The 11,931-nt window shown below is 39.4% G+C and overlaps 1 protein-coding gene across 2 annotated transcripts; it reads left to right on the plus strand.

The window, feature by feature from the left end:
• The first annotated feature begins 570 nt into the window (after positions 1–570).
• Positions 571–10,525, plus strand: LOC122775306 (carcinoembryonic antigen-related cell adhesion molecule 5-like). 2 transcript variants are annotated; one of them, XM_044035169.1, is made up of 10 exons: positions 571–697; positions 1,091–1,402; positions 2,022–2,300; positions 3,055–3,315; positions 4,279–4,551; positions 5,443–5,691; positions 6,354–6,453; positions 6,801–6,847; positions 6,943–6,986; positions 8,199–9,060. In XM_044035169.1, exons 1-10 carry the CDS (start codon positions 613–615, stop codon positions 8,214–8,216), a joined length of 1,668 nt encoding a protein of 555 aa, XP_043891104.1. In that variant the 5' UTR covers positions 571–612; the 3' UTR covers positions 8,217–9,060. The 2 variants fall into 2 exon arrangements, with proteins under 2 accessions (XP_043891104.1, XP_043891103.1); XM_044035168.1 differs by lacking the exon at positions 8,199–9,060 and adding an exon at positions 9,067–10,525 and having other exon boundaries at positions 572–697.
• Positions 10,526–11,931: the final 1,406 nt, after the last annotated feature.

Raw genomic sequence — 11,931 nt, forward strand, 5'->3', positions numbered from 1 at the left:
ATGACAAGTAAAGAAGGAACATTTACTCATTTCCTGTTCAAATACACGGGAGAGCGGTGAGGCGAGGCAGCGATGAGTGCTATATATATATACATATATATGTATATGTATATATATATATATATATATATGATTAAAATATATATATGACAAAAAAAATCAAATTTGCCCTTATATTAATAAAAATGATTTAGTTTTTCTTGCTATCGTATTGTTGAACATGATGGAATTGATTAAAAGCTTTTAAAACAACTAAATGTTTCAATTAAGGTCAACATTGAAATAGAAGCTTCTATTATCTGACTCCAGACTCCGTGAACCTCAGCACACGTCGTCGCTGACGATGCTGGTTAGCAGGAACGATGCATGAACCCATGCTTAATGTGTGTAATGTAAAGTTATAAATGATTCACTTCAGTTGGTTCTCCCACAGTCACAGTGTGAATAATCTCCTGCACAAACTCGCTTTCACCACAAGGGGGCAACACCATGCGTGTCTTGACCTCTGGATTGATGAAGACTCACCCACTGAGTCTTTCATCATGCACAGGTTTATTTTTAAGTGCGTGAGGACAGCACACAGAAGACATTTGTCAGGACAGTGTCAGTCTGATGGTTGAACTTCTGTTTTCACCTGTTAAAAAGGGACCAGTGGACATGTTCTTCTTACTTTGTGCTGCATCTGTGATTTTCACAGGTAAGGATTTCAAATTCAGCTTCTGTCTACTCTACTACTAAAAAACACACTTTTATTAAAAAACATGTTAAACTTTGCTTAAGTGGTGATGATTTAGGGTAAATGTATGTCTCAAAAGTTATAGACTAAATATGGTTTAGCAACAATTGTTTGTTTGTGGAAATGATAAGTGTTCCATGTTATTACTGTTTATATGTGACCATGGGCAACAATCATCTGAATATTGACTTTATATGGAATAAGACTGTGAGGTGACATGAGTGAATGAATCCAGTGAGCAATGTACTGATTTATGTGTTGTTTTGGGAAGTTAATAATTGCTTCTGAGGACATTGATGTCCATTTCAACAGTTTTCTCCTTGTTCACACGCCTTCACCTCTGGTCTCCTCCAGGTTTGTCTGCAGCAGATGTTCTGGTCGCACCTGAAGGCGGGAAAGTGATGTTCGCCCCAGTCATGATTCCAGCAGGAGAGCCAGTCATGCCCTTTCGAGCAGTGATATGGAAATTTGAATTATTTAATATTATAACGTCATTAAGGGATTTAAACAACACTGAGCCACAGTATGAAGGAAGGATCACCCTCTTCAGGTCTAACGGGTCACTGGAGCTCAGGAATCTGACTCTTAATGACACTGGGACATACGACATTACTATTATAACTGATGCCACAACGTTAATTGAAGAGCTCACACTGGAGGTGTACGGTGAGCAAACGTTATAGCCAGTTGCATATAAGTGTGATTTATTAGTTATTTATTAGTTGTTGTTTTTGCACACACCAATTAATTGTAATGAATTTGACCTCTGCATTCAACACTTTTTGTTTATACACACACACACAAAAAGAGACACATTTTAGGTGAAACCATTTTCATTTGGCAGATATTGAAGGTCAAATAGTTCTAATTAAAGTGTGCAATCACCAGATTGTATGGATTTTAGTTATGTTAAAGTTGTAAAGTGTAACATCCACTGTGTATCAGGACATTTTGACCACCATGATGTTTACAACAGCTCACAATGGACAAACTGAAGACTTTTCTGGTTACTTAGTTTCTCCAACACACTTGAACGGGTGAAATGTGGGATGTGACTTCACTAGTACATGTACTAGTAAATAATTCTAAATATAGATTGTGTTAAAGTGCACTTAGGGTTGGTTTGATTGAACTCTTTTGATTTGTCTTACACCTAATTAGTTTCACTTACAGGTTCCAGTTGCATATCATTAGTTTCCTCATTATAGATCTTTAAACTGTGTGGAAGTATTTGTGAGAGAGGATATCATTGTTGTTTCATCATCTTCCTCTTTGTACCCCACAGTTCCCATTTCTAATGTAACAGTAACTGCCAATAACACAGAGGTGTTGGAGTTCACCTCTGTCCGTCTGTCCTGCTCCTCCTCTGGATCCTCCCTCTCTTTCCTCTGGCTCAACGGCAGCTCTGAGGTCACAGCCAGTGACAGAGTCCAGCTCACGGATGGAGGCTCTTCTGCTCTCATGATACATCAAGTGACCCGCTATGACCGGGGCCCATTCAGGTGTCATGTGACCAATCCTGTCAGTAATGGCACCAGTGATCCAGTGAACCTCTCTGTCAGCTGTGAGTCAGTCAAGTGAACACTAATGTCTTGTTGCGTAAGGTCGTGATACCTGGAGTCAGTGCCAGGGGAAAAAACGCATTTTCATCATCTATGTCTTCAACATGAGCTGTCACAACTCTGATGTGTTAATAGGACATTTTGATCGTGACCTGTGCCGGAAGCAGCTTCTAATCTAAGCCAGACTAACAACACAGGGCTGCCAGCAGAAGGAGAAACACAATTCAACCACGTAACAATAAAACATGCGCACACCAAGCTCTTCATCTCACTCTTAGACAACTTTTTATGACTAGAAATAAACAAGACAGCAATAGAACGGCAGCTTTGTGTATTTGTGAACGATAAATGCTGATTTTCTCTCTGGAGTTTGGTGTGGGAGAATGAGCAGCATAACAAAATGTACGTTTCCAGTCACAGTGAGATGAAGAGGTGAACACATCTTTAAAATAGTGTAGACCAACGTGGGCATAGATTTTATTTGGTCAACCTTGAGTTAAGTGGTTAAGTCAGTTGTTTTTGCTTCTGTCCCTATTGGTTTGTTTATAGTCATGTTTTCAATTGAATTTTTATTCATAGTTATGATTTATGAGTACGAGTATGTATTTTTTTTTTTTTTAATTTCCAAAACATCTCTTGGAAATGAATTGTTTACCAATGAAGTTTTTCACGACTTTCACGATAGTGATTGTGGTCATGATACATGAAACCAAATAGAAACCAGTTGTGTGTGTTATTTCCCCCGTCTTCTTTCAGTCGGCCCAGAAAATGTCACTGTGACTCCATCCAAAGGATTTTTTTTGAATGGCTCAAACATCAACTTGACGTGCTCGGCTGTCTCCAGACCTGCCGCACACTTTCAGTGGTTTCTGAACGGGGACAAGCTGTTGGACACTGAGCGAGTGCTCAGTCTGGTGAATGTCCACATGAATCAAAGTGGGAACTACAGCTGTCAGGCCTTCAACAACAGAACCATGAAAAATGAGACGTCCCTCCCTGCAGTCATCTCTGTTCTCAGTGAGTAAAACAGTTCTATAATTGTTATAGTTTATTTATGTCACTATGAGAAATGTAACCTTTGACCCTGCAGTCATCTCTGTTCTCAGTGAGTATGAATAAAAAGTCAAGTCAGTTTTATTTGTATAGCCCAACATCACAAATGCAGTTGGCCTCAGAGGGTTTTACACCCTCTATCCTTAGACCCTCACATCGAGTGAGGAACAATTCCATAAACCCTTGTACAGAGGACACATGGGAGAAACCTCAGGAAGAGCCACAGAGGACGGATCCTGAGGACGGACATATGTGCAGTAGATGGAACACGTTCAGCAGATTACACACAGGACGCCAAATTTACAAAGAATAGAAAGATATAAGTCACAGAATGTAAATTGGAGAAAGGAGTGGAAATTGTACCCGAAGCTAATAGAAGACAGAGAGAAGGTCAGAATAACAGCCAAATCAACCAATATTATTATTAATAATATCAATATGGATATTTCTCCAATTTGATCATTTACAATTTATTTTGGTGGTGTGGTCTAAGCATATAGATTACTTGTATGTGGAAGGGTTTGCCCACAGTGACACAGTCGTTTGCACACTTCTCTATATCTCATTTATATATAATATTGTTTTCTAAATAAAAAAGATATTTGTCCCACAACAGGAAAATGTTTTAGCAGCCAAATGTAAAGCTATTAAATAATAAATGTACATTTTCACATCTATACATATACAATGTAGAAAAAGGGACTTATAAGATAATAATAATATAGAATAGACGTATTTGAATCATAGACAGTGAGTAAACACACCCTCTGACCTTGTATTCCTGTCTTCTTGGATTAGTAGTTCACCTGTTGCAATGATGAACTGTCTTCGTGTTCCTTTGTGTCTGTTGATGCAAATGTCAGTTATTCAGTTTTACACCTGTTCCTGTTTTTGTTTTTGTAAATTCCCTCGTTATTTGCCCAACAGAGAGAATCTCAGCTGCTTCTGTCAACTCAACGAGAACACAAGTGTTTGTGGGAGACTCTGTCAACCTGACCTGTGAGGCTGCAGGCTCCGTCTTCACCAGACGCTGGTTTAAGGACGGCTCGCCTCTGATACTGAGCGATGGCATGATGTTTCACAACGACAGGCGCGTGTTGTCTTTTCAGAGTCTGACGAGAGACGACAGAGGAGAATATACCTGCACTGTCGCCAACCCTATCAGCAGCGATGAAGCTAAATTCACCATGGTTGTTATCTGTGAGTACCAGCACCAGCACCAGCACCGGTACCAGCACCAGTACCAGTACCAGTGGTGCCTCAAGGGGAAAAAAGAACACACACTGTAGTAATTATTAATTAAGAACAAGAAAAGGGAATTGCAATTGATTTACTTTACATTTTTATTTCCAGGGTTTCCACACATATTTTTCCAATTCATTTTCAGAGTTTCCACAATATTGTACTTAACAAGTCTAAGTAGTTTGATAAAGGTCCCCATAGAGACCATGGGGCCCAGTAATGTGCTAGCCCCACTGTTAAGGTTATTTTTAATGCTGGTAGATTAATATCAATCTATACATTATTACATTATTATTTCGCTGTTTCTATTACATTGAAAGAGATGGAATTTTGCCATAAGTGACTTCAATTGTGTTTTATATGAATCACTGTTACACACACAGTGATAGTATTACATCATTCCTCCATCTAATAAGCACATTATTATTCAGCCAATAAACTATTTTTGTGAAAGAAATTCTATTCCAAGCATGTTTAAGCAAAATATCCAAACTTCAAACCCTGCATGAACCCTGTTTGTAGCAGAAACACACAAAACATGGGATTTACACTGGAATATCTTTGTCCACTCTGTCTCTCTCTTGAGCCACGTCTTGTATTCGTCAATAGAAAACCACACTACGTTGACATGTTATAAAGATGATTACCGTAATTTGGGGGCAAAATTATGACTCACTTTTAACTGAGTTAAGTTAAGTTAAGTTAAGTTTAATATAAGTAAAGTAGGAAAAAAGTCTTTCAAAGAGATAATGAAAAATTACATTGTTTGCATTATTATATTCTGCATTATACTGAACTATATCACGCTGTATGATAAACAAATGCTCTCTCTCTAACTGTCTTTCACAGTCGGACCAGAAAACATTCATATCATTGGTCCCAGAGAGATCAATGTGAAACAGATGCTAACACTGATCTGCGCCGCTGACTCCATACCACCGGCCCGTTACACCTGGTTCCTGAATAAAACAGAGATCAAGAACGATGCAGTTGTGTTCACCAAAGCTGCCGTTGAATTGTCCGACAGTGGAAGCTACACCTGCAAAGCCAGGAATGAGATCAGTGGCTCAACGACAGAAGCAGTGCACGTGCTGTCAGGTAAATAGACGTCACAGGTGTTGGGGCAGATGTTGGGGCAGATGTTGGTCAGGAGGTAAAGCGAGTAAGAAAAAGCAGTAAGAAGACCCGGGTTCTCTCAGTGGTGCTTTTACAGTAAAGAATAATAACCACTGTCTATTTATTTATCTGCTGTGTTTGATTCAAACTGATAACATCATAAAACACACAGACATGACAGAAAACTACCTTTTTTTGAAACTTTTCAATTTAGAGCAAAATGTACAAGATTTCCTAAAGATTTATTACATCATAGACCAGCACATCATTTAGAAAAACATAGTTTAGATTTGTATTACAAACTGCAGGTCAGCTGCGCTCTCACATGGTGAGTTTGTGTCACTAAATAAATAAATCAGAATGAAAGATTTTAAACACTGAAGTCAAAAAATAAAACTTTTGGATGCTGTGATGTAAAATCTGGGATTTGAGGTGTGGGGAATACGTAGATTACAAAGCCATGCAACCTCAGTTTCCATTTAGAAAAGGCTGTCGAGTGGCAACAACACTGAACTAGAACGTGTTTGACTCATTGTGCCAAACAGAAATATTCTCCATTCAACACAGAAATGGGTCAATTATTGTCTGTATTTACAACGTTGTGTGCAGATCATGTTCTGATCATTGTGTTTTTTCTCTTTCAGTCAAACAACTCTCGAGTTGTTCAGCTGGCTGCGTCATTGGAATCATATTCGCTTGTTGTGTCTTTGCTGGACTCATTGGTGGAATATGTTTCTACTGCAAGTAAGTGAGAAAAACACTAGTCCTTTATTTATTTATTAGTAAATTGTTTTTGACAAGAATGAAACCATGAAAAGAGGCTTTTAAATCCAACATCATCAAAACCCAGTTAAAAGAATAAAGTTTATTTTAGAAGCGCCACACGTCTCCTCCCTATAATAAAAAAATCATCACATCATACATCATGTCACTAGTGTAAGGACTCATTTATTAATCTTTTATTTTAAAATCATAATCGCAGTAAACTGAAGGTTGCTGCTCTAGTTGCAAAATTAATGAAATGATGTCATTGAAACTTAATTTGTTATAAAAAAAAAAAAGATACAGGTAATAATAATGTGTGATTACAGGAAACGGGGGAAATATTCCGCTTCAGAATATACAGACGACACAACAGGTCGGTCTATGACACATTTACATTCACGTCATTGTTGTCTTTTTAAATCCAGTATTCCATTCCTATAAACGCTGTTTACTCTTAATGTTTTAAAGGAGGTGAAGGCCAGAACAACGTAGCATTCGTACGGAGGAGTGAGGTGAGTGTCGTCACTGAGCCGTCACCAGTAAATCAGCGTCTGTGTACGAGTGTGTGACATCTATCACACACACACACACACACACACACACGGTGATTCATGAGACTTGTGTTAGACAAGCATTTCCCACAAAACACGACAGCAATAAAGCGATGACACAGGTTTGAGCGACAGCGTCGTCGCTGACTCTCGACTACAAATCAACAGAGAATCACTGGACACTGATATTAACTCTATTAACTGAAATATCCAATTACTACACTCGACAACACTCACACACTCATGCTGCCATCACAGCTGTTACGGCCTCCAAACAATTCAATGAATTAATCAGTGGCTCAAATTGGAGACTTCAACATCAAAGGACGCAGAAAACAGGACGTTTTAACGCAGGGGTGTCAAACTCATTTTTGTTCAGGGGCCACATACAGCACAATTTGATCTCAAGGGGGCCGGACCAGTAAAAACAGCAAAATAATAGAATAATAACCTATGAACAACAACAACTCCTTTGTTTTTTCTCCTTTGTTTTACATTTAATGTTTTACAAAACATGAAATTTCTTGAGAAATATAAGTGCAATTCCAACAATATCATGCCTAAATGTACTATTTACACAGCACAAACATTTAGTCACGGGTATCTGGAGCATTTGACATTACGTTTAGATTAGTGTGAAATTTTAACAAATGCATCCTGTGGGCCGGTTCTGGCCCCCGGGCCGTATGTTTGACACCCCTGTTTTAATGGGTTTGATTAACCAACTTTTACATTCTTAACGGAAACCATAACTGAAGTGTAATATAAATACTTTACCCAAATAAGGAAGTTGGCAAACCAAAAGGGACCTGGAGCTCAGCAAGATGGAGGGGGGACCAGGCCACCCCCCATAGAGATGTCAAAGCCTGAAACTGTTGCTGTGAAAGTTACTCAATAAAAGATGAATAAAACATTTGTACAGAGAGGGTTAGGTAACAGGGTTAGGCTTAAAAACACTTCAATTATTATAATTCAATGTAAGTCAACTGATGTTGACCAAGAATGAACTATTCAAATGAATTATTTTCAAGGTCTCTTTTGCATAATTATGACCTGAGCTGATGCTCTGATATCGGACCCAAAAATCCCGATTATCGCATTCTTCACTCTGCATGCGCTAGGTGTAAAAAAAGCTATGTCATGTTGTGACTCAGCGTTTATTTTGTTCTTCAGGGAGAAGAGTATCTGTGACACAGTTGGAGAAGAATGTCTTTCTGATATTGTTGTCGGACACATCCCGAGTATAAAAGAGTGTAGAACTGGTCAGAAGTCAGTCTGTGCACGGTCCAGGCCCGGTCCAGGCACGGTCCAGGCACGGTCCAGGCAACCTCAGTGTCTTTAAATACCCTTCAGAGACTTTTGTTATATGTTGGTAAAAGACGTCCTGACACAAAGGTCCTGCACAGTCCTGGTCTTGGTTTTGGACAGCATTCTCCTTCTGGAAATGTCCTCATTCACCCCATCGACGTGCAGAAGGACAGTGAACAAAAATGCACTGTATGCCTGCACACAGGAGTTGTTGATCCACTGCCTTCATCACAGTTTTCCTTCAGTTTTTATAAATCCATTGTTCAGAGGATAAAAACACACCTTTTCTCTGTGTTTGCTGCTAGAGTGAGCACATTTCCATAAAAATAATCCCTTTAAGTAGCAGTAATATTCTGTAGTTCCACATCCATAGTGTAGTTCTATATGAGACACGTTCTCTGTCTGTTATCACAGAATGTTTAGGGTTGATTAAAAGTAGCATCTGTCACACAATATTCCAGGAAGAAGGCTGACACATCAGAGGAGGACTGTGTGTGTGCGTGTGTGTGTGTGTGTGTGTGTGTGTGCGACTTAACCACACATCCGTGACTTTACTCCACATTGAAGCAACGTTTCCTGTCCGTACTTGTTTTTGGGCAACACTAACTGACTATGTGCTTGTGTCATGTTACTGTAACTGATAACGTTAGTTCCCTCATTTCCCAAAGCACGTACTTACCTAACTAACGTTTGTCTCAATCACTCAATGTCTCAATTCCTTTTTTCTCTGCAGGATCTGACTTACGCGGACGTAAACTTTGTCCAGAGTGAGGACGGTGAGGTGGTCAAGCAGGTGTCAGAAAACGGCGTATCGGATTACGCTGAGGTCAAAGTGACGGACAAGACTCCCGAAGAACCCTCAGCTTCTTCTACTCCTGATGCCAACGTGGATGTGAAGGACGCCGTCCCTCAGTCTGATGCTGATGGGGCAAAAACTGACGCCGGTGACCTGATCGCACTGGACATCATCGATGAGCCGGTCGACTTAGATGACGTCACGATCAGCTAATGTGTTAGCGCACAGTGTCAGTCAAAACAGTCCAGCTGTATGTAAAGCTGTAGTGCGTAACTTTTCACACAATGCAAATGCACACGCTGCACACAGGAAGTTTGTTTTATGTGGAGACAGACGAGGGCAACGGCTGACAGGGTGGAGTAAAACACCCGCCCCTGCTCTGCTGCTGTTTACACACAAATGCTCCCTCCATGTGACATCACAAACAACACCAGCAACAACCAAAGGTTACGTACTAGAGCTTTAATGATGGATAATATTTCACCTCTCCTTGTTAATCGGCATTATAACAGCTGTTTTATTTTTATTATTATTGTCTGTGTAACATCAATGAAAGCTTCACATTCAGCTTAGTGACCAGGTTCTCTTCATGGGACTCAAATGTTTGCTTTGCATATGGTTTGGCACCGCTACGGTTTAATATTTGACTCCTAGTCTAGTTTGCAGCTTGTACACACACACACATGGACCTCTTACTGTCACCTGAACCATCACACCTATATGCCGAAGCATACCCGTAACCCTCATCACCACCAGGTGCTCGTGGGCACCATGTTGGCGACCACTGGCCTAAACAAAGCCTCATCCATAACCTTAACCATAACCAGTTAATTACCAACCTTAAACCAAATACAAATGATGGATTTGTCCCTATTTCCACTTGAGTGGAAAAAAAAACCCATGACAAAGTTGTAATATTCTGTATGAGATGAGCAGTGGTTGTGTGTGTGATATCTACAGGTAGAATTACTCAGTCTTGAAGTTTACGCTTTACAATTATTACTTGAGTAAAAGTCTTATGTAAAAATGAGAAGGTTGTGGGTTTGATTCTCAGCTTGTGTGAGTGAATGGGTGTGAAACGGTCGTGTGGAGCAGCCTGGAGTGATCATCAACACGTTTAAATGTAGGAAAGCAACAAGTTGTTTTCCCTGCCAAGCCGAGCTCTTGAGCTCTTGTTGTTGAGGGTCTTCCATCCCCCATTAGTTAGTCATCACTGAAGACTGAACTTCCTGTGAGTTAATGTGTGATGAACGCTTGTCTATATGTTTTTAACGTTAAAGAAATCCTCTGTTGAAAACTTATCTGCGTTCAAACTGAAACAACAGAGTTAGCAAATCGCAAAAGCTGCAGTTAAATTGTTTTTTTTTATTGCCATTAAAAATAATATGAATCACGACGTGTTTTTCGTTTTATTGTGAACTGATATCTTATATCTTATGTCTTTTCGTATCAAAACAATTTTGAAATGATGTGAAGTATCGTCACCGATGCCATTATTGCTATAACATGATGAAATATTGTGACACACAGTTTTCCTTTTTAAAATCTCCTGACCTGACGAAAGCTCCATGTGCTTCCATCACCTTTCATACATGTTTTTGAAATAAAGCTTGGCCACAAATAAAACTGTCACACAGAAGTCAAGTCCTTAATGTGTAATAAAACTATGATTCCTCTTTGTGATTACTGTGTGAAGCACTGGGCTTTTAGTGCCTTTGCATTCATTTGCACATCACATTACACAGTCGTGAGTGTAGTGAAGCACAATGAGACAGTGCCATCTAGTGTTTCATGTGTTGCACAGCCTTGTGCCGCTGTTGACGATGTAACAGTCAATGATGCATATTTACGTCATTTAAATACACAATAATTCAGTTATATCACGTATGTCAAATATACACAACAGCAACGACAGCGTCTGAAGTGCAGTTACTGCAATTCACCAAAACAGCAACACAAAGAACAATGTTTCAACTTCACATATTTCCTTAATGTCTGATGACACAACACGGCCCATTTTCAAAAATTCAAAAAAGGGAAAAAAAAACATAAATCTGTGTTTATATAATAAAGAAAGTTCACGTAACTACAATGCAGAGCTGTGACTGTGTACTTGTGTAACATTGACTTGAAGGTGACCTCTGACCTCACTGTGTTACTGATTCACCTCTGTGATGAATAGAGCTATTTGTTAGCTTCAGCTTCTGACCACCAAGAAAAGAGGGGGCGTGTCTGTGTCTGTGACTCACTTCCTCTGACGAGTTTTTAAAGCACTCGTGATTAACGACACATTGATTCCATGAACACACAGAACACATACAGCAACATTACTGCGTTTTCTGTCACTACAGTTGTGTTCTATTATTAAACATTAAAGGGGTAGTCGATGTTTTTTGAGGTGTGGACACGCCTCGCTGCGACACACGGACGCTCACACAAGGAAAAGCTTTTTTGCAATTTAACAAAAGACTCACGCGATCAAATCAACACCATCTTAACATATTGTAGAGTTCAGAAGGAATAGATTTTACTAGGTGACCTTAACCTGTTTTTCCTTGTGTCGTTATTCCACATGGCACAGTCAGTGTCGAGTCGACTCGGTTGTTTACGCCACCACACTTCAAAAAACCCTGAACTCTCCCTTTAAAGCATCAGAGGAAATCTTTTCTCCTAATTTCCAAAAGTAGACGGATAGAAGGATTTGTGAAAGCATGAAAACTTTCTAAAAAACAGTTTTTAAACGTTACATCAGAGATGAATAGTTTTACTGTTGCTGTACGTTTTCTCTTAAGTCAGCTGGAG

This window comes from Solea senegalensis, linkage group LG9 (genome assembly GCF_019176455.1).
Source record: "Solea senegalensis isolate Sse05_10M linkage group LG9, IFAPA_SoseM_1, whole genome shotgun sequence".
In the NCBI taxonomy this organism is placed as follows: Eukaryota; Metazoa; Chordata; class Actinopteri; order Pleuronectiformes; family Soleidae; genus Solea; species Solea senegalensis.

What these genes read in the sequence shown, in the direction of transcription:
- LOC122775306 (XM_044035168.1), top strand. Translation starts at nt 613, where the DNA reads ATGGTTGAACTTCTGTTTTCACCTGTTAAAAAGGGACCAGTGGACATG. An exon ending in TGCAGTCATCTCTGTTCTCA is followed by an intron (nt 3,316 to 4,278) that starts GTGAGTAAAACA and finishes TTTGCCCAACAG; the next exon opens with AGAGAATCTCAGCTGCTTCT. An exon ending in CATTCGTACGGAGGAGTGAG is followed by an intron (nt 6,987 to 9,066) that starts GTGAGTGTCGTC and finishes TTTTCTCTGCAG; the next exon opens with GATCTGACTTACGCGGACGT.